At 38.5% G+C, this 23,599-nt stretch overlaps 1 protein-coding gene across 1 annotated transcript in view; it reads left to right on the top strand.

Moving 5' to 3' along the window:
• Positions 1-1,489: 1,489 nt before the first annotated feature.
• The window catches only part of ttn.1 (titin, tandem duplicate 1), a 153,882-nt gene continuing 131,772 nt past the window's right edge, over positions 1,490-23,599 (top strand). Inside the window, 17 exon segments of the mRNA XM_066686859.1 lie at positions 1,490-1,559; positions 3,968-4,103; positions 14,374-14,477; positions 14,899-15,102; positions 15,217-15,504; positions 15,625-15,725; positions 16,484-16,674; positions 16,998-17,139; positions 17,367-17,471; positions 18,432-18,629; positions 18,742-18,849; positions 21,082-21,339; positions 21,737-21,802; positions 21,971-22,229; positions 22,320-22,383; positions 22,891-23,094; positions 23,178-23,320. Coding sequence (XP_066542956.1) covers positions 14,387-14,477; positions 14,899-15,102; positions 15,217-15,504; positions 15,625-15,725; positions 16,484-16,674; positions 16,998-17,139; positions 17,367-17,471; positions 18,432-18,629; positions 18,742-18,849; positions 21,082-21,339; positions 21,737-21,802; positions 21,971-22,229; positions 22,320-22,383; positions 22,891-23,094; positions 23,178-23,320 — 2,422 coding nt within the window. The 5' untranslated portion in view covers positions 1,490-1,559; positions 3,968-4,103; positions 14,374-14,386.

Here is a 23,599-nt window from a genome sequence, read left to right as displayed (position 1 = left end):
TATTTTAAAAAATGTTTGGATTTTTTTTTAAACACTGAATGTAACTGCCGCCAAATTTAAGGCGGAACGGAAAACTCGCTAAATACAAGAGTGATATAAATTTACTAAAAATGAGACGTCTTGTTTAACTACTCTAGCAGGCTCTAGTAACTTTGAGTGAGAGGAAAAAGTAGAATTAACTTACTATACTTCATCTCTTTCACACATAGCTCCAACACGCTTCCTGTTCAGGTGCCTCATGCCGTGATGTTGTGCTGCCGTGCCATGCGAGATCAGCTGTGCACATTTTGCACCTAACGCTGTTCCTTGAAGGCGTTAATGTAAAGTGTTCCCATACTTTTGATGACTCGGGTCGTACATTTTTCTCTCTGCTTGTGCTAACATTATCCTCTGCTGTGACCGCCTCCGCCATTTTTTAAACCCTTCTTTCAGAGTTCGTCGCGTGTAGCAACTGTACCCATGTGTATAATAACTTAGACCCAACTAATCGATTATTAAATTAGTTGCAAACTATTTTAACACTCGATTTTAATTGATTTAATCGATTAGTTGTTGCAGCCCTAGAAGGCAGATTGGCATTCAGGAAAACCAAGTGTCTCAGGTTTGATTGTTGTTCTCTGATTGGTTGAATGACAACCAATGGTCTTAGACGGGAACCGGCTCTCATCGTTCACTTACAAGAGCCGGCTCTTTGAACCGGTTCGTTCGCGACCGACACATCACTACCTGGAAGTTGTGGGTTCAAGTCCAGCGACGAGTGACTGAAGTGTTTGGTGTGTTCTCCCCGTGTCAGTGTGGGTGTCCTCCCTCATACGTTGGTAGGTGGATTGGCTACTCAAAAGTGTGTAGTTGTGAGTTTGAGAGTGAATGTGTGTATGTCACCCTCTGAAGGACTGGTGCACCCTCCTGGGTGTGTTCCTGCTGTTTGCCCAGTGATTCCAGACCCACTGCGACCCTGAACTGGACCCTAATCGGTTACAGACAATGAATGAATGTATGGTCTACAGCAACGATTCCCAAGGTGTGGGGTGCGCTCCACTATTGCAGGAACAACAAGCATTTCTTTATTAATGAGCCTCCCTTTATTAATGCCTTTCTGTTCTCAGTAAAAAGCACCCACTCATAATGGATTCATAAATAGCCCTTAAACTTACTAAAACAACATTAGGTAGGAGACCAGAAAAATGTAGCTTGCCTGGAACCAATATATGCTTTTATTTTGAAATTGCGCCACAGTGGGTCTTTTTCAGCCTTCACTGGCCTCCGATTCACCCTCAGAGTCATTCATTCATTATCTGTAACCCTTATCCACAGGGCGGCGGTGGGTCCAGAGCCTACCTGGAATCATTGGGCGCAAGGCGGGAATACACCCTGGAGGGGGCGCCAGTCCTTCACAGGGCAACACTACGGTGTGTTTTTGGACTGTGCACCCGGAGGAAACCTACGCAGACACGGGGAGAACACACCACACTCCTCACAGACAGTCACCCGGAGCGGGAATCGAACCCACAACCTCCAGGTCCCTGGAGCTGTGTGACTGCGACACTAACCTGCTTGAGGTCAGTAACGAGAGCACAGCAGATAACAATAATGGATAATTTCAATTATGAAATCGGCTTTCATATAAATGTTAGGGAAAAACAGAGGAGATAGTTATCGTTAATATTAGCTGTGTTTAGATTGTGAAAAAGCACGCTACACATGCAGCAGGTTAACGTTAGTCTCTGGCCTTGTCCCAAACTGCACAGGGGGTCCTCCACTTACGACGTTGATCCGTTCCTTCGTCGCTTCGTAAACCGATTTTCGGTGTAAGTCGGAACATACGTACATACTGTACGGAAATAACTTACTGTAAGCACTTATCCTATCAACACCTATCCTCCTCGGTCCCGAGCCGCGTAACCGTGTATTCTTCCGCCGCGCACACCATATATATATAAAATAGGCCGTAAAATACTGTATAAATAAATATATACAGTATTTTACTGTCTATTTTACAGGAATCAGCTTATAGCTACCTAATATTTTGGGTATTGGGTGGGCTTTGACTGAAAATGCATCTGACTGAAATATCATACATATCCTTCACTTACGCTGTTTCTCAATGTGTGTTCTTTTGTGTAGCTTGCCCTATTTAACCTGTAGTCAGCAGTCAAATCACTGTCATGTTTGTCAGAATTCAAAAACAAAAATTGCCTAGTGATATATTTTCCTTTGTGGGACTTTTTATTGCAACGTTTTATACAACACTACCATAACCTTTCCTAAGTATAAAAAGGAAATAAAAGTATAATGCTCTGATTTACTACATTACTGCGGCTAAAACACTGCAGTTAATCCAGCTACCTTTTGAGAAATTAACCATTTTATAAAGCAGTACATTTGAGTCATCATTAAAAACAATGGACATTTACAGGGATTATGGATGCCATTTACAAAAAAAATTATACAATAATACCACTCCATAATTCCTAGGTATATAATAAACACTGAACTTTTATCTGTTGAATTTATTAGAAATAATCATTTTATTAAACGCTTAAATGTGGTTAACTCTCCTTTAAAACAACGGGCTAGCTTTCAGGTCTTCACACGGATTGGGCACACGATGTTGACGTGACGTCTTTATTTGGGTGGACTCTGGTCGCACACTGAACTGATATCTCTTGGTTGTATGGACTACTTATTCACAATAAACATTTTATAAAGCAGTATATTTAAGAGAATTATGGGCATTATGGATGCCATTTATTAAAGTACTATACCGTACTATCACTCCATATTTCATAAGTACATAGTCTGGTAAACACTGAACTGATATCTGATGATTGTAGGGACTACTTATTAGATTTCACCATTTTATGAAGCAATAAACTTGACTCATTATTAATAACAATTGACAATTATGCAGATTTTGGATGCCATTTACTCAACAATTATACAGTAATATCACTCCATATTTACTAGGTACATAGTATAGTAAACATTGAACTGATATCTGTTGGATTTATTAGAAATGATAATGTTATAAACCGCTTAAATGTGGTTAACTCTTCACACGCATTGAGTACCCAGTGGTTTAACATTTTTTTGGTTGGATTCTGGCCGTGATGTCACATAACCCCCATTTTTGGTATTACAATTATATTCACTATGTAATTGGTGGAATATACAGAGGCAGTAGGAGACTTAGAAATACTACAAATTTGTTTTAAGGTGGAAAAAAAATTTGAGCAAAGACCAGTGAGATTATTTGTTTTTGTTTAAACAGCTAACACTAAAGTTTTAGGTTGCAAACACATTTATATTTCATTCGTTCATTCATTATCTGTAACCCTTATCCAGTTCAGGGTCGCGGTGGGTCCAGAGCCTACCTGGAATCATTGGGCACAAGGCGGGAATACACCCTGGAGGGGGCGCCAGTACTTCACAGGGCAACACAGACACACACACATTCACTCACACACTCACACCTACGGACACTTTTTGAGTCGCCAATCCACCTACCAACGTGTGTTTTTTGGACTGTGGGAGGAAACCAGAGCACCTGGAGGAAACCCACACAGACACAGACACAGGCAGAACACACCACACTCCTCACAGACAGTCACCCAGAGGAAACCCACACAGACACAGAGAGAACACACCACACTCCTCACAGACAGTCACCCAGAGGAAACCCACGCAGACACAGAGAGAACACACCACACTCCTCACAGACAGTCACCCAGAGGAAACCCACACAGACACAGAGAGAACACACCACACTCCTCACAGACAGTGCCCCAAGGTGGTGTTTGAACCCACAACCCCAGGAGTTTGGAGCTGTTTGACAGCAACAGTACCTGTTGCACATTCTTGTTGCTTATTTAATTAATATACATATCAAATACTGTAAAATTAGCATAGCATTAGCATTTAGCATTTACATATGTTATCTTATTATCTTTGTTTTTAATCCAATAAGGTCAGATATGCGTGGGCAGGAGAGAAGAAGAAGAAGAAAAAATAACACAAGTTTCTCAGTTCATAAACTGTCCAGGAGATGGCGCCCTTAGAAACTTTAACCTGCTTCCAATCATCAATGGATTCCTTGGGCAGAGGTTAGTTTCTGAAATATATGTATTTAACTTATCATATTATAATCTGAAACTTTAGCCAGCAGTCCTTCAGTGGAAAGTTACCTAATGTGGCCTGTGTGTGAATTACCATTTACACCAAAAGAAAGGTGCTGAGTAATGCCTATTGTTTTTATTTTAGCTCTTGCCCTTACACTGTGCTTTTAATTCTCTTCTAAAGTGCTATTCTTTGCCTGATATTTTTATTGCCTAAATCTTTTGAACGAAACAATCAGTCCTGTTCTTAAAATAACCACTGAAAATAAAGATAAACGGTGTAGTTTTACACTAACAGATGGTAATCTGTCTGTTCCTCTGCATGCTAACCACTTTCACTCTTTTTAATGGTCAGGACCACCACAGGGCAGGTGTGGTTTGAATGGTGGATCATTTTCAGTACTGCCGTGACACTAAAGTGTTGGTCAACAAGCTAGAATGGACAGTCTGTCGGTCTGGAATTGTGGAAATACAAACAATGATTTTACCTGTATGGTCATTGGAGCTGATCAGAGAGCAGTGTGGAAATGTAGGTCAGTTTAACGTGTGATAATTTGTGTGATATATATATATATATATATATATATATATATATATATATATATATATATATATATATATATATACAGAGAGAGAGAGAGAGAGACGTTCCTAATGAGGTGCAGTTGCTACTGCTTGTCAGAATGGCAATTCTATCTATTCTATTAGGAGATAATATGCTTTAGAGAACCGAAGCCTGTGCAGAACATAAAACATCTGCATCTGCTGGGTGTTTATTATTTATGTCTTTGTTTTCTATCAAAATAAATTGCGTGCCTTGTCCTTACATTGTCATGTTGATCAACAGCAGTCCTGGGCACGAGGTAATAACAGTTAATTATGTGTTGGCCTTAACCAATTTGCATATCGCCCGCATAAACAACAATGAAAACATGACTCATTTCCCTCATTCTATGTCAGATTGTTCATGTTGTTAGCAGCTAAGGTGAGTTATGTGTAATTAGACAGCTGCCTCTTATGGCAACATTTCTGACAATCACTCGTTCATTAATCACAGATTACATATTCATGTCACAGATTATTGTTGCTGTAATTTTACACAAAGCACTGGCATTTTTCTGCCTCCATGCTCCACCCACTAAAGTCTATGTGTGCTTCAGCCAACATATGAAAGGCAACCCCATCCCATTGCCTAGAAAAAAAAAAAAAAGCTAGTGTGACACTTATAAGCTACCCAAACTTGGGTTGAGAAAGCTGCAGCTGTCCCCTGGTGACACATGAGCTGTTGTGCTAGAGACTCTACACCACCACAGGACACTGGTGAGCTTGACTGAAATGGTTGCTGTGTAAATCAAATCTGTGTTCTCCAGCGATGAGCTACCAAAATATCCTCTTCGTCTGAGAGCAAAAGGAAAGTCGGCTCTAGCTCACTGACTGGTGTTTTTGCTAAATCCCTAAATCAACATCTATTGAAAGTGTGTAACTACATATGAAGGCTCATAACAACCCTTTTGATTATATCACCTAATGAAAAGCAGTGAAATTAAAATTTAAAGATGAATTATAACGCAACATGGAGCTTCCTTTATTCTGGATAAATTATTTAAGAACCTAGCCAGTCACACCAGAAATAAATTGAGTGGTATTTTCTGGCTATTGTGACCCTTTATAACATTAATAACATTTATTTATTAATTCCTCCATTTCACCCACTTAGAGGGTTCAATTTAAATATGAGCTGCTCATTGTGGGACCTGTGGGCTAGCTCTTTAGCTTTAGCATGTTAGCAAATTAGCAACCCCTTGAGAGAGAACATATTTCATAAACATCAAGTTTGCTATCAGTTTTGTTTTTAGATTTTATCTTAGTAAATTTATAAATTAATATTTCGGTTTCAGAGTGGGCACCTTTCAGTTGTGATATTACTTTCACTGCAGTACATGAAGAAGCTAATAGTACACAACAGCTGGTGGTGCACCAATGAGATTTAAAAGACTAGTACATTTACTTTTTTCGCTGAATTTAAAGACTGTGGGAGTTTATGATCCAGTGCCCAGTATTAAGATTTGTCTAAACAGACTCCATCAGTGAACATGCCCCTGGTCTCTTGTGGGAAACTACGATATATAATATTTTACATAAACGTTACCTATGTACAGAAAGTCTAGCAATAAAAAACATTCACTGGTTTTCATATCAGCATTGTATAATGTAAATATAATGTAATTTTGCTAGTAATAAACAAATTAGGAAAAATATAAATAAACAAACAAAATCTGTACAATGCGTGTTTTCTACATCATTGTTCGAATAACATTTATGAAAAATTATTTTGGTGTTATAAAAACTGACTTCTGTTTGCGTTTCTCTAATGTGCATTGCTATGGAGATATGTGAAAGTAATATTAAGCACATTTTGCTTGAGCCTGTTTAAATTTGTAAAATTTGAATGTTACATTTGCATGCAATTTGTAACCTGGGCTTGATACTGGAAGGTCCCTGGTTCAATACTCACAACCGTAAGCTCTCGTCCACCTGCTCCCAGCTGGTCCAGGTGTGGGCTAACTGGCACTGGCACTGGCACTGTGGGCTAACTGGTAGGCTGGTGGCACAGTGTGCTGTCACAGGAGATTCAGTGATGATTGGAATTTGAGAAGACTAATTATTAGGAAGAAAATCTGGTAAAAAACTGAAGGAAGGAAGGAAACCAGAGCTGCGTCACCGTGTCGCCTTTAGAAACATATGATCTATGTAATGTAATTTGCATGGGGAAATGTATTCAGAGTGGTGAAGGATTTGTTGTAGATAGTTTTGTGTAGCATGATTTTGGTCATATTTTTAAGTTTTGAGTGTTATATGGAACTTTTAATAAATATTCAACACATTTTATGTCACAGACTGAATAACAATTCTCCATGCAAATTATTCTGCATCTAACAATAAAACCATAGTCTTGACTAACAAATCCTTGCAGAAGCTTTTAAAACTGTAGTAGGGCATGAGAATGTTTTTTTTTTCCTAGAGACCACTCACATGTACAGCTCAGGTGGGTACCAGCATGCTTGGTCCACTTGTTAAATATTGGCAATGGTATATAGATGCTCTCCAGTGTCAAATGATGGGATGAAGATGGGTTAATCATAAAACCAATGTGGGAGCACACCTGAAAATTCAGAATCTCTTTAAATCAAGACAACCCACTTCAGGCCTATGTGGGCCCCACATACGGAGAGTTAAGGAGCTGTCCGCTTTTCACGGATATAGTTAGCCCACCTGTTAGCCCACTAATACTCCCTGTACCAACCCAAACTAAACCCATGATTATCTTGAGCCTAGAAACCTCATGTTGAAGGCATATGAGCCCCACTAAGGTGTGTTGGCTCAGTTAAAACTAGCAAAAACATGTATATACCCACCAGTCAGCCATAAAATCGTATTCGCCTTATTTATATCCTCATTCATATTCTCATTACATACTCCTCACGCTCACTTTCCCTTCTATTTGTTTCACTGGCCATGTAGGAGTCTTTTTGCATTTCTACAATTACAGACTGTAATCCATCTGTTTCTGTGCATATTTTTTTGCCCCCCTTTACCCTGTTCTTCATTGTATGTAAAATACTCTACATTTTTAATTTCAAGGACAATTTACAAATGAAACAATGATTTAGAAAAAAAATGCATATTTAAATAAGGTCCCTATTGACTTGTAGTTGAAGTTGACTTTCTGCTTTACATAACCAGCAATCGGTTTGGTTCTTATTGCTGGAGGGTGGGATTTATCCGTTAATAGCAAGCTGACTGCCTCTTTATGCTGATGAGAATTCATCTTCAGCGTTATGAGAATTTCAACCCATAATCATTCCCTTATGTTTAATATTTCTGGTGTTAACTCACACAGCACATCCCTCGTGCTATTTGTACTGGCCCCAGGACTGTGATGTCTGGTGTGCTGCACTTAGTGAGTCACTCAGTGGAGTCACAGCGCTCATCATAATGCACAGATCTGATTAGCTGAGTAGCCTCACGTGTAATATCCAGAAACATGTGTGATTCGTCTATGAGTTTCTTGGACCATAATAACTAGAAGAGTCGCATCATTTAAAGCAAACACTCTCTTAAAAATGAAACCGCTCTTAATAGTTTATCAGTTACAGGTCCAGGTCCGGAGTGGACAGCGTCTGGGTGACCCCTGTTTTATAGCTTGTGATTAAAAAAAACTCTTCTATTCCTGGTAAGAATTGTGAAGTCAACACGGGAACTTCAAATCCCATTTCTGAAAGAACACTCCACAGGGAACTGCAAACCTTGAAGGTGTGGAGCACAGTGGCACGCAAGAGGCGTTCGCTCACTTCTGCTCACAAAGTTGTCTGAGCAAAGAGACACAAAATATTGGACTGTCCCTGACTTGAAATGTATTATCTCCTCAGATGAATCTCTTTTCTGTCTGTGTGTGAATGATGCTATACATGGGGTTCGTTGTAGACCTCAAGAAGCCTTCAATGAGGACTGAGTGTAAGGTGGCGTTCAAAATGGAGCAGGCTCTTTGTTGTTCTGTGTTTTAATTAAACAGAAATGGGTCCAGAGACTTTTTTCAGTCTGTGTTAAATAGAATTTCATCTTTTATGCTATTAGGTAGGTTTCAGTCACATGACTAATTTTTTGTCCGGTGAGGTTATTATGTTGTTGGTGGATAATTTTCAGCACTGATGTGGTTATTGTTTGTTAGTGTGTTTTGGGCTGGTTCAAGTGGATCAGGCACAGCAGTGGTGCTAGACATTTTAATCCTTTAGTAACATTCAGCCAGCAGCGTCCTGTGTCCTGGACTAAAGGACGACCGACACAAAATGTGCAGCGGTCGATGAGTAAATTTCTTTGACATTACATCAACAAGGTACACGTAATGGGTAGGTGTGTCTAACAGTGTGGAGAATGAGTGGACACAGTGTTTAAAATCTCCAGCAGTACCGCTTTGTCTCATACCACTCATACCAGTGCAACACACACTGCCACATCAATGCTTTTCAGCAGTGCTAGGAATGATCCACTGAAGAACAGGGTGAAAGGAGGCAAACAAATTATACAGAGCAACACATGGACTACAGTCTGTAAATGTAGAACTACAAAGTACACCTGAATGGACAGTGGAGCTGAGAGAATGAACACTGAGTATAAAAATAAGGAGGTGGTCATAATGTAATGGTTGTCCAGTGTGTATTTAAATGAAGGAAATGCATCAGAACCAATCAGGTCATGGGAAGAAATCATGAAGTACTACAGCAAAGTTTGCAGTGGAGGATCAGCCATTTTGACAGTCGCTAATAACTGTTGCTTATATTCATTGCCATAAAAAACAAAAGAATAAGTGAATCAAAATGAGTGTTAAGCATTTATGCAAATACTAATATTAATTAATCTATTAACAGTTAATCAAATTACCTAAAATGAAGTATATATAATATTAAAAATTGCCTTTGCAGTGCTGTAACAGTTTTTTTGATCCATTGCCTACAGCGAAACTGGATAAATTATTAATTGTGTAAACCGTTAAACACATAGCCCACAGTCTTAGTGAACTTCTCACACCTCGAACGTGCTCACCACCAAGCATGGTTCTTACCTGTTGTTCTTGCTTCATATCTATTGCTTGTTTGTTGCTGTGTCCTCTTGCCTGGCCCCTGGATGCCTTTTGCAGAGTAATTCGTCTCCTGCTTTGCCATGATCTATTAATCCCCTCATCCCTCCTTTGATTGGTTTATTTTTCCTGTCTCATGCTTCGAGATGCCCTGTTCCTGCTGCTCGCCCTGGTGTTGCCCTGATCCAGCCCCACACCTATGCATCCTGTACAAGACCTTGGACGAGCACCATGCTTGGCCATGCAAGGATGCTGTCTTAGCCCAAATGGACTCTGTACCTGCTTTTACCCTCCCACTGGATCACTGGCCACCACCTGTTCTCTCTCACATTTTCAATACTAATATTTGTTTCATCATATTCCCTATAACTCATTATCTCTATCAGTTCAGTTTTACTTCTGTTCTGTTATTTGTTTTGACCAGAGCACGATGGAATCTCCTTTATGAGTCTTGGTTTCTTCAAAGGATTCTTCCTCATGTGCTGAGGGAGTTTTTCTTTGCCACACTTCGATTGCTCACAGGAGGCTTAGACACAGATCTCTGTAAAGTGCTACATAATTAAAATTTGATTAATAATACCCATATAATACCCAACTTTAAAATTGAGTGCAATGAACCGACAACAGTGCCCTGCAATGTACATCAGTCAGTGACAGATTTTGTAAATAATGTATATTGAATAATTGGAAATATACACATGTTTCCAAATATGTGTATTTCCATATTATATATACATTTAATATTCCAATAAACATATACTGATATAGAATTACTGTAAAGTCCTCTAGACAGCAGTGGGCCATGAAGGAGTGGAATTGTTATTTTTTCAGTGATGGAGCTTCATCCTGCACTTTTGAAATAAGTTGGAGGGGCTTTTGTAACTGATTCAAAATCAGCACTTGACCTCACTAATGGTGTTGGGTCATGCCGTGTAAAACTAATCCTTAATTCCAGAAGTGTTTTCTACAGTCCTTTGGCCACTGTAGTGTATGTGTCAATATGCAGGCAGATTGTGAGTTAGAACATTTAATTTTGGATGGTTATTCTGATTTGGATGGGTGACACAAACAAGGTAGGCTCACAGTTGCTCGGCACTTTAGCAGGTGTGAAAATGTGCACTTCTGAACTGGTGGTAAATACACTGTGCAATAAATAAATAAATAAATAAATTCCAAACTGGTGCTATCTCTTTTTATCAAGAGCACTAGGAATATGTTAATGGCTTTTAAAATTAAGTAATGGCTTTTGTTGAAGAAAGGGGAAACAAAAAAGACAGAAACAAGCCATGCTTGGGCACTCTGTACTCTTTACAGCTGACCCTTCCTGTGGGGGGTTGACTTATGTTTTGAGTGACAGGGACAGCCACTGTCTCCTTTTGGTCATCGACAGGTTAAAGCTTTGCCATGAGGGCTTGGACAAATGAATGGCACATCTTTAAATGAGGAATAAACATAACTATTGGCTAGCATGGGACTCCAGTATGAACTAGAAATGCAGTGGATATGCCAAGCTTTGCTGCTGGATATCACACAAGCAGATGAGAGGGATCAGTGAGTGACAGTTGTGAGGTTGCATAAAATGCATCATTCTCCCATGATTCCCTGGGCACAGGGACCAATGGGGTGTGGCTAATGGGTGATGATGATAGGCTAGGCTAGGGGTATATAAAGTAAAACAACTATGTTAGCACTTCTGAGCAGTTGGAGCATTCCCAGCCTTGCCTCGGGTGTAGGGATTGCAGAGAAAAAGCAAAACTACACGGACTAGAACCTGTGTAGTTTTGTTTTTTTGGTCATATTGAGGCTCAACAGTTCTCACCTTGGATATTCCGGGAACATACTGGATAAGAGGATTGTTGCTGAGACAGTAGCCTTCTGGGCGCAGTCCCATCAGTTATAGGCACCATTGTGATACAAGTAAGTGCCACTTTTGTCAAGAGTCATTTTAATTGCTTTGTACTTCTTCATGATGCATGACATAACCTTTACATTTATAGCACCTAAATTGGTTGCGTTTACTCTTTATGCAGTGTTTCAGTGTTGATTTAAGAAGCTTAATGGGATGCTATAAAGGCTTTGTGTTGCTTTTACTAAAGGTTGTTCAATAATGGCGTCTTTTTAAACTTTGAGTGTTTCAAATCTATAAGCGCATAGATTTCAGAAAAGCCAAGAATAGCCTGTGATAGCATATGAGTGGTGTTCCAGCTGGGCCGCAATGTCTTTTTAAGGGAATCAGCAGCAGGGCTATCAGTTGCACCTCCAGCTATGTGCCACATGGTGACTGTCAATCAAGCAATGGGACCGATTATTTTTGGAGATTGCCATTTCTGTCATCCTGGATATCACTTCAAATATTTGAGACCTGCTCTTACAGTTTATTGCAAAATTGTTTAATTTACTCTGATTTATGCCCGTCTCTCTTAATTCTTAAAACTGCACTTTAACATTGTTCTCATTGTCGTGTACTGGGGGGGTCTGTCCTCACCTGTTGACCTTAACATATGGTTACTGATAAACAGCCATAAATTGTAATTAATTGATGATAAACATTACAAAAATTTAGAGAGTAGACAAAAAGTAATTGGGTTTTCATTTCTTTTTTCCATTGTAAATTAGTGTATAAGTAATTATACTAATAATTGTAATAATTACATTATTTTATATATATATATATATATATATATATATATATATATACCTAATAAAACCAACGAAATATTTTTTTTCCCAAATATCTTTCCAGATTTTGATGAGAAAAGTGACAATGATATATATTTAAAAGGGATTAAATAAGCAAAATATTTTTATCCAATAATGATTTTGCTGATTGGATCAAATTATATTATATTTTTTGAGTTATTATTATTATTATTGGTTGACATTGGAGTATTGTTAATTATTTTTCTCTGTTGATTTTAATAAATATTTTTGCTATGAAATAATTCCTCTACTATGCGTAAGACAGGCTGTGGGCCTCCAGATATTTTTGCCTGAGTGATAGAGTGCAGGGATAGATTCTGGTGTCCTAAGCAGTATGATTGCAATCCGATACAAGCAATGCACAGCCAAAATGGTGAATAAGGTGCTCCTGGTGGAGTCTGTATAACAATATACCTTTTTACAGTAACTATATTAACTTTATTATGGGAGTGATAAGAAACATAACTGGGCTTGAAAGCCTGCCACAACCCAAAACCCTGCCGTTGAACACAGTTTTGCAGTCATTATTAAACATGGTATGAACGTGTTACATCTGGAGATATGACGATGTGGAAAAAAGTCTGGACATTTCTTGTGATTTGCTTTCAAAGCGGACTGGGACGAGGGGAATCGGAGTTAATGCATTTAAAACAAATGTTGTAAATGTGCACCTAATACTGGACGCAGAGGCATTTTTGATTCTGATACAAACTAGCTAAGGGTATTTTCTAAGTTAACACCAAACCACTTTTGAAAACCACTCTGAATAAGAGCATCTGATCATGCCCTAAATGTAAATGAGCAGTCATGTGACCTTTAATGGGGCAACTGTTGAGAGTAATTATCAATAACTATCCTACAGAGTTATTGGAAAGTTTTTTTTCTGTTGGCCACCAAAATTTTCATGCAAAGCTGTATATTTGCTACTTGGCTAGAAATAAATATTGATGGACGATGCCTCTTATTCCTGACCAAGTATCAGTTAAATGGAGAGTTGTCAGTAGCTGTGACAGATTCAGCTGACATTATGTGATTCATATGTGTAAATTTATTGTGGAGAATGTTCTATTTTTTTGCTCGTTTGTTTTCCCAGGATGCACTTCTTCTTTAAAAATATTCTGTGCTCTCTTCTGTGCTTGTGTTAATCATTAGGCCTTTTACATCTGGAAAGTTGATTTGCTCTAAAGCTTGGAATAACAGCTCACAGTTGTACTGACATGTCTGTAAGTTGTCAGTCAGGTGTTTAGTGTGTCACGCAGACCATTGGAGCCACTGATCTCTCAGATGACAGGCTGCCTACAGCCAGGTGGACGGAGGGAGGTGGGGGAGGCATTCGGTGATTAGTCAGTTAATTCCTCTGTGACTGGAAATAGCGTGTCATGTAAAATTCACAGCAAATCAAAACATGGGGAATCAAAGTTTTCATGAAGCTAAAACCATTTTTTTTAAGAAAATTGTGTAAATTATTCTGTGTAAATTCTACTTCAATAAAACTTAGACATATATGTATTTGTATGAAATGGTAAACAGCAATTTTGTGTGTGTTCAAAAATTGCAAAATTTAGTTGAAGTTGTGACAGAAAAAAAAAATGTCAGCATTAAAATTACATTAAAATTAAGTTAATATTCAGAAAGCCTTGAAAATTGGTGATCAGGAAATGAGTATAAATTAATAAAATATCGTAAATTGTAACTGTTTCTTAAAAGCTTGTGATATTCTCAAGAACCTTGTCAAGTCTACACAGTGAATGTTGTTATTATTAAATGTGATTCAAAACTACGTCATCAGTGTCTCTCAGTGCATGTTTTGATAAATATAAGTGGTGTTTCCTTTCTTACAAGTGTTGTCTTAATTACATGAGTTTTGGTGCATAATGTAGCAGGCAATGAGGGTTAATTGCTTGGTGGTTTTGTCTTCCCCAGGGTGCCTGCGACCATGTCAACATATGCTCCGACGTTTACACAGCCGCTTCAGACTGTTGTGTCACTTGAGGGTAGTGACGCAACATTCGAAGCTCAAGTTAGTGGTAAGGAAATTCTAATTTAAACAAATAAGTAAATTAATTCTCAGAAATATGGTAACAATAATATCGTAAGAAAAATTTAGGCGCCCCTGGTGAAATGACACGTTTATTTTATTGTTGGAAAAAGTTAACACACACTTCTACACATTTTAATACACAAGATATATTTATTTGCATAATTTTACCTGAAGAAGAAATAAATAAATATATATTTTGGTTTGTGCAAAACAGTGTAATTAATTTCAGCAAATAAACAAAGAGAATGTGTTCCATATGTTAGTTTGTTTATGTTTAGAGTATGTGCTCGTTTTAAGTTATTTTCACTTAGAAAATAAACAAAAACATGCACTTTGACCAGAGGTGTTGAAAACCTTTAAATGTGGCAGCACAGGAAAATAAAAAATGTTTTGCTCTCTCTGTGCAGGTAATCCAGTTCCTGAGGTGAGCTGGTTTCGTGATGGCCAGGTTCTTACTGCTGCCGCTCTGCCCGGCGCTCAGATCTCGTTCAGCGAAGGCCGCGCTGTTCTGAGGATCCCCGCCGTGACAGCCGCACACAGCGGAAGATTTTCTGTGAGAGCCACCAATGGCGCTGGACAAGCCACTAGCACCGCTGAACTGCTGGTTACAGGTGACTGCATTGCTTTCATGGTAGTGGTTTGCAATCTTCAGTGCACTTTTGGTGTTGTCCTGCTCAGGTAGAAGTATATGTTTACTGAGATCTAAACTTGAGTTTCTTTTTCAGCGGAAATTGCACCACCAATCTTCATTCAGAGACTACAAAGTATGACCGTGAGACAAGGAAGCCGAGTGAGACTGGACGTTCGTGTTACAGGAATCCCTACACCTGTGGTGAAGTTCTACAGAGAGGGAGCTGAGATACAAAGCTCCGCTGACTTTCAGATTGTCCAAGAAGGAGACCTTTACAGTTTATTGATTGCAGAAGCCTTCCCTGAAGACTCTGGAACCTACTCTGTTAATGCAACTAACAGCGGTGGACGTGCTTCCTCTACGGCTGAACTTTTGGTTCAAAGTATGTTTATAAACATTGTAAACTTCCAGATGAATAATTAGTATTCATACTATGCATTCATAGTAGTAAGGCTCAGTATGTTTTGGGGTACCTCATTTTATTTTGTTATGTCCTTTGCAGGCGAAGAGGTTGCAGTGCCTGCTAAGAAGACAAAGACTGTCCCTGAGATTCCACAGACTCACCAACCCAGAGACGAACAGGTAACCAGTCATTTTACAATGGTTTATGGAAATGTTGCATTTAAAAGAAAAAAAGCAATGTTTTTATTGTATGGAACTTTTAAAGTGTCAAAACTGGACGATTAACTATTTTGCATCTTAGCTGTTCGTGTAGATTACCTGCCATCTGCAAACAGACACACGTTGTGCTCAAACCAAGAATATTTTACAGCTAGTTACGTGTCTGGTGTTTGTGTAAGACCCATAAGGTGTTTAAAGTTTGATGGAATTGGCATTAATGTATATACGTTTTATACAATATAATCGTAACTGTGGAAAGGAAATATAGTCAAATTAAGCTTAATTAATATCAACATAAATGATTGCAGTCAGAAAATTATGCATTATCTGTGACATACCTACAGTTTGAGTTAAAAACACAACCTGCCTTTTTTCAGACACTGCTTTTACCAGATCTGCACTGGTGTACTCCTGTTGCCTTGATTGTGTTGGGCTAATGCTATATTAACCGTCTTAGCCAATGGCCCTGGTTACCGTGACGTTCATGTCAGAGCTTGATCACTACTATCTAACTACTCTACCAATGACCACTGGCCTAACACAACCCTATGTGGCAAAATGTGTTCATGTTGACACTATATCATAGAGAACAATGGATGCATTGCTCACTTTGTTAACTGCTGTAAGACGTACGCTGTAAACACAGTTGCTGCAGCGTGAAGTGTCAAACTGACGCCTATTGTAAAAAAACAAAGATCAAGCAGTAACGCTGTTTTATGATTCACTCACAGAAAATAGAGCTGACAGCCATGGAAATGGAGCCAGAGGAAGGTGTTCTACATTTGGCTCACAAGGCACCCCCACGTATTCCTTCAAAACCAACCTCCAAGTCCCCAACACCTCCCTCAGTGGTGTCAAAGATTGCAGCTGGTCGTCACCAGTCCCCTTCCCCCGTGAGACACGTTAAGGCTCCCACCCAAACACCTGTGAGGTAAAGTGATTTTATTTTGTTGTCGTCTCTTGATTGCTATCAAACAACATTTTTGTATTTGATGTTGTCAAATACAAAATATACTGTATATACTGTGAGAATACGTCATCGTGTTACCCTTCAGGTCACTGGGGTGTGCTCACAAGGACACACCTTCAGTACCTTCCCTTGGGAAACAAGACATTGTACCAGAATTACTTGCAATGTTTTTAATATTAATATTAAAATAAATATAAAAATACAGTTTAAGTAAAAAACAAAATGTTTGCTCTCCTCAAAACCTGGATCACCAATTTCAGTATGATTATTTGGCCCCCTATCAGACCATCGATGTCTCCTGTAAGCAAGCAGCCCGCACCCGGAGCTGATGTGTTGCCTCCATGGAAGCAGGAGTACACTTCAAGGGAACAGTGGGAGAGTGCTTACGTTACACAGGAACTGGTCAGTGGAGCTCCTGTCAGAGAGGTGAGGATATTTCATCATATATTTGAGTGTCATCTAGTGGTGAAATCATGAAAGTGCATCTGAAGCTATGAATGCAAGGTGCATTGTTGTGATTTTCAGCTAATTCTAGCATTAACAAATACGTAATAAAGCATCTCCTGATGAGGTGGGATTTAATTGTAATTTATTATAGGATGTACATGGTTTGAATGTGCTTGATTGCATCCCCTTCTCAACAATGTGAACAGGAAACGGATGACAAATCTCTCGCTGTTGCTACTGTGGTAGCTGCAGTGGACCAGGCTCGAGATCGTCAGCCACTCTGTGATTTTATTGAGCTGTCCAGTGCAGAGGCAACCTGGTCAACTGAGCAATTATTATATTTTCAAGAGCAGGTAGCTGAGTTGGTTTGTGCACGTCCCATCCCTCTGTTTACCTTATTAATGTCTCCAGCACAAATAATTATCTCTGCCAATTCTTCCTGTAACAAAACCTTCTCCATTTTGTTAATACTCTTCCCATTCTTCCCTGTTACGTCCGATAATTGTTTACACTTTTAGTTTCTTATAAATAAGAAAAAAATAAATAAATATTTTTAAAAAATCTTCAGAGATGCTTTGAATTTTCAGATTTTCCTTAAAAATGTTGGTGAAAATGAGAGATCATTTATATTGATAAACGTTTGTTAATACGCTTGATAAAGGGAACCAGAGCCCTGAATATCTCGATTCAACTGAATGCAGCTTTTATTATATGCCAGATATTAAAAATACATTTAAAGACATGCCAATTTATCCACCTTTTAATGAGTGCTCTGCTATCATTTGGAATAATGTGAGATGAGCCATCTTCCTGCTTTAAATGTTTGGAAAATTAGATGATGTCAGATGTCGAGAACACCACAGTCATCGTGATTCCAAAGGATGGGCAGTGTAATGAGAATTATGAGAATGACCCGGATAGAGCTCTCTCATCCCAAAGTGTAGAGGACCTTGATATGTGGGATTTTCTGGATGAGGTAGTGAGCTAATTTGGTTATGTAGATGCTGCCGAACGGCACTGCTGTCAAAGTGTCTCCACACTCCATCACTAGTCTAACTTTCACTTATTTGTCACTTTTGTTCTGATGCTCAGCATGGATTTTATGTCACGGTTTTTGAAAGTTGGACTGAACCATGTCAGAAACACCCTGCAGCTTACCTCACCTTTGTTACGCACAAAGCACTATTGCACATTTATGTACTGATGATGTGTGAAATCTTGATGTAGATTCTTGTACTTCAGTCTTATCAACGAGAGCTTCTTGTACTTAGGATGGAAAAAGACCAGGTGCTTTGGCCACAGCGCATTCTGCTGGTGTCCAGGCCTATTCACATGACCATATAGAATCTGAATTAAACCAGCTAGCATCGCTTGCTGTGGGGCAGGAGGTTGCTTCTAGTGCTGTAGGAACCAAGACTGTGCACATGTCCACTGCTGCCTATGCAACCACTCTGGACCATATCTCTCAGGTCAGAGGACATCTTGAGAAGTAAAAATGTGCTTTGTTTGTTCTTGATACATTTTAAATTTCAGTTTTATTTAGTGATTGAAAATGAATATTTACACTGTGGGTTTCTCTAGATTGAAAATACTAGAGAGATTTCATCCCAAATGGATAGCGCTCCATCTCCAGTTCCACATTTCACAGTTTCAAAAGTTACTCTCCCTAAATCCGATCATAGGCATGAGGTAAGCTTGGGTGGTATCAGGCTAGCAGCCATACAACGTCTAACAATGCACAGAAACTGTCAGCACTATCTAAAACGTCTCGACAGAAGCTTTTATAATAATAATGATAACAATAAGTAGATTGCATTTTCTAAACTCCACCCCACATTCAGAATGTGGCTTAGATTAGGACACTGTATTTTAAGTAAACATAAGATGGACGGGCACAAATGCAGGGCACTCAGTTTAGAGATATCAAATACCATGTGATGTGCTTATAATAGAACGACATGCTGAGAGGTGACAAGCAGAGGTCACTGCTTACTTTAATCCTCTGAACTGATCTTAAAGTTGAAAATGAGAAAAGGTACTGTTTGAAATATATCGCTTGGATCTTAAAAAAGTCATTTAGTGCTATTTTCATGTGTCATTTTTTACCATTAATAATGTGCAAAAGTTAGAGACCACCATTCATCTATTTAATGTCCAGACCAAATGACCTTTAAATTCATGGTATTCATTTTTCACAGAAATATTATAAATAAAAAACATATAACCATTAAAATATTTAACAGAGGTAATAAATAATCATCAATAACTAAATATTAAACTTCATATATTATAAAATATTTGAAATAATGCTATAAACATTTTCAGCATGTTACTGTGTCCATCCTTTGCCCATCCTTTTAAAGAAAACTGGAGCTCAACTGCAGTTTTTAAGTGTGTTTATATTTGTCAGCTTTGGTTTAATTAAAATGAACCCTTATGCGATTGTTTTTAGTGCATTTTGTAAGTGTGAAAGCTTCCTTTTTGACTCTGGTTCACACATAATATTCAGACTGAGACCGCCTGGGCAGGTGGGTCTATTTCTAAATGATCTCTGATATAATCTGAATATGAAGCAAAGGCATACAAACAAAACCCAACACAGGAGGTGAACTCAAAAGATGCAACAATAAATATTCAGTGAAAGAAACGAGTACTCTGAAAACACCAAGAAGTTTCTGGAGCTGTTTTGACCTCAATCTATTTCACCACGTTTTGCTCTGTTTCCTGTTGGTAAAGATACCGGCAGGTAAACACAGTCCTGTTTGTTAACTGTGTTAAGCTCAGCGTGGTCCACTGTTATGAAGACTGGCTTGCAAAATATACTTGCATCATATGTCAATTTAAAAAAAAAAAACTTCTTCTTTTGCTTCTATTGTAGGTTTGTTAGCGTGAATGCTAAACAAACCAGGTTTAAAATGCATTCGTGTCATTTTCTTGTTTGGCCGGCACCAAGGCAACCAAACTACAGAAATAAACCCAGTGTCTGGAGACTGCAGTGATATTTTTTCCACACCTCCAAGCCAAAGTTTTAGTCGGTTGCATTCTCTGATTATGTTTTCACAATTATCATTAATAATTATCAAAGCACATTAAGTGTTTTTTAGGTCTGGGCTCTGGAGCAGCCATTGTTCTGAGAAACATCACCACCTTTTTATTTTTTTATTTTTGGTTTGGAGATATTCTTCTTTTGTGTCCGTTTCCTTTTCTGAATAATGGCTTCTTGACAGCTCTTGAGTTGTGTTCTCACAGTGGAAGGATAGACAGAAATACCTGTGGGGTTCTATAATTGCAGACACAGCACAAGCACAGAAAAGTGTGGCAGAAATGCCGTTTGCTATTTTCATGACCAGCAGTGGAGTTGCTAAACTGGAGCAGAGCAGCACAGTTACAAAAAGAGTATGGTTGCAGGCACATTTATTTCTGTCTTTATATGTGCCTATGCCTTTTTCATTCTCTCAGCTCCGCTGACCACACAGGTGAAGTTTATATTTCTACACTTACAGATAGTTGGTTGTCTGTTATCCCCTGTTCATTATGTTATTTAATGATCAGGTCCCCACAGGTCCCCAGAGAGCAGGTATGATTTGGGTTGTGGATCATACTCAGCGCTGCAGTGGCACTGATGTGCTGGTGGTGTGTTAGTGTGTGTTATGTTCGTATGATTGGATCAGACACAGCAGTGCTTTTTTCCATATCTGAAAATACTCAAATATTAATTTCTGAAAATGAATATTGGAAATAAAATATATGAAAGCTGGTCTCTTTTGCACAGTACTGTATGCCCATGGGTTTATTGGGACTTAATTAAACCTCTTATGAGGATTTTTCAACTGAATTAACCAATTTTTCCAGGATTAAAGGATGAATTGAACCTGTACGTTTGCTTTATGGTAGTAACGCTGCTCTCGTTGACTTGGTCAGGTCTCAATAGCAGGCTCTGCTATTGCCACTCTGCAGAAAGAGTTGTCTTCTTCTTCAACAACACAAAAGATCATCAAGCATGTCAAGCCTCCGACTTATGAGATTGTGGGGATGAAAGTGACACCAGAGATACTCCCTCCTCCGTTTAGAGACACTACTAAAAAATATCAGACAATGTATGATGTCCATTTACAGACGGATATAGGGACTTCATTTAAAGGGGGGACTGCACAATCTTATGGCCAGTGGGAAACACAGGTTTGTTGTCTGGCTTGGACGCTACAACGTTGCCACTAACAAACTGTTCTAACAGCACAGCTTCATAGGAGTAGTTCAGGTCATCGCTCCAACTGCACTTTTGAGCCCTCTTTTACAGACCTTACCAGCTCCACCAAGAATCACGCTTTCTTGTTTCTCTTTTTTTTACCCATCAATCATTGCTGCTGTAAAAAGTAGTACTGGCTTCCTTTTCTTTTCCCATTTTTTCAAGGTCTTGTACATCATGGCTTGTAGAATTGGTAACAAGCGTATGGTGGCGAAGCAGCCAGGACATGTTTTTATTATATTCTTGATTCCAACAAAGCTAGCACTTAAGGATAGTATATTAAGCAGGGAAACTCTGGATGCATGAATTTAATCATTTAATATGTTGCAGGTGCTTGAGGCTCCAATGATCCCCTCAGAAACACAAGAGCAAGTGATGCCCCCAACTGTTTTGGCTGTATGTATTCAATTCATATGTCTTTTAAACCTGTTTGTTACTTGATATTATAGTCAGAGTGTGAATTACGTATAACACATTTAAAAGTGACCTATTTGAAAAGTACGGTGTTTTGCCTTGCATTTTATTTTCTCGAATAAGGGCTTAAACCCTTTTCCTATGCTACAGGGATTAAAGGACATGACGGTAACAGAGGGAGAGTCTGTGATATTGGAGTGCCAGATCGCAGGCCACCCCACACCAGGCATTATGTGGTTCAGAGAAGACTACAGGATCGAGAACTCCATTGACTTCCAGATCACTTATGAGAAAAGCTATTCCCGCTTAGTTATTCGTGAGGCCTTTGCTGAGGATAGTGGCCGATTTTCTTGCACTGCTACAAATGAAGCTGGAACAATCAGCACCTCTTGCTACCTCCTGGTCAAAGGTATGAATGATATAGTAATATAAATTCTATAAATATATATGTGGTTGTTGTATCAGACTATCCACAAGTTCACTATTGTTTTTTTTCTAGTTTCAGAGGACATTGAAAGCAGAGAGGATTTTATTGCTGTCTCTGAACATGAAGTATCTGCTCTGTAAGTGAATCATACTTTGTTTTACCTTGCAGTGTTTAGGTTATTTATTTATTTATTTATTTGTTTGTTTGTTTGTTTATTATTTTGCTATTTGTTATGCTTTATTAGCAATGACAGGCAGAAAGTAATGCTGAAATATGTCATTCAATGTGTGTAAAGGATTCACTTCACCTGTTTCAAAAATATCATGCATATACTCCATATGCATATACTATATTCATTCAGTGCTTGCTGTAATTGCTGTAATCCCAACACAAACGCACTTAGTTTAATTTGTTCTTTAACAACATTGTTAAATCAACACTATCTGTGATTAGCTAACACTAAGATTGTTAATATGTGTTACATTTTTACGCCCACAGTGTTCATTTACTACTAATAGTGTTGATTTAACACTGGTGAATTTGCTGTCAAAGCTGACACAACAATATGATTATCACAGCAATTTCCTTCAGTAGCTCTAAAGGCTTATCTTATCTCATCTTATTTCATCTTAAATCCTTCCAGAGCTGAGGCCAGAGAAGAAACCATGTCAGAATTGAGCGGTGTATCTGAGTCTGTGGAACCTGCAGCACCTTTCTTTGTAAAGAAACCCACGGTACAGAAACTGGTGGAAGGTGGCAGTGTTTTCTTTGATTGTCAGATTGGAGGCAGCCCCAAGCCCCATATCTACTGGAAGAAGAGTGGAGTTCCACTAACCACTGGATATAGGTATTTTTAGAGGAATACAAGTATGTTAATAGTGGCAGAATATGTTTTAAATGTTTTAACTGTTTATTTATTTGATCCATCAGATATAGAGTAGCCTACAAAAAGGAAACGGGCCATTGCAGACTGGAGATCTCCATGACGTTCTCTGATGATGCTGGAGAATACACAGTCTTTGCTAGGAATAAACTTGGAGAGGTATCTGCCTCAGTCATGCTTCTTGATGAAGGTTGGTCATACTGACATTGTTATCACAAACACACATATCAAACGTAGTTATATTTTTAGTTTTAAGATTCTAATGTCCATAGAAATATATTCAGTTTATCCATGTTTGTTTAATAGATTTTAAGTAGTTTTAAATTTAGTCATCACTTTTGCCTCCTACAAAATACACTTGAAAAAATCACCTGTATGAAAACTGAAGGTCTAAATTATCCTTTTATAAATGGACACAAAAATGCATGTACGATTTGTGTTCGCTCAGATACAGAATGTATTTTAATAA

The sequence above is a fragment of the Hoplias malabaricus genome, chromosome 12 (genome assembly GCF_029633855.1).
Source record: "Hoplias malabaricus isolate fHopMal1 chromosome 12, fHopMal1.hap1, whole genome shotgun sequence".
Taxonomy (NCBI): Eukaryota; Metazoa; Chordata; class Actinopteri; order Characiformes; family Erythrinidae; genus Hoplias; species Hoplias malabaricus.
This window is presented reverse-complemented; position numbering and strand designations above follow the sequence as displayed.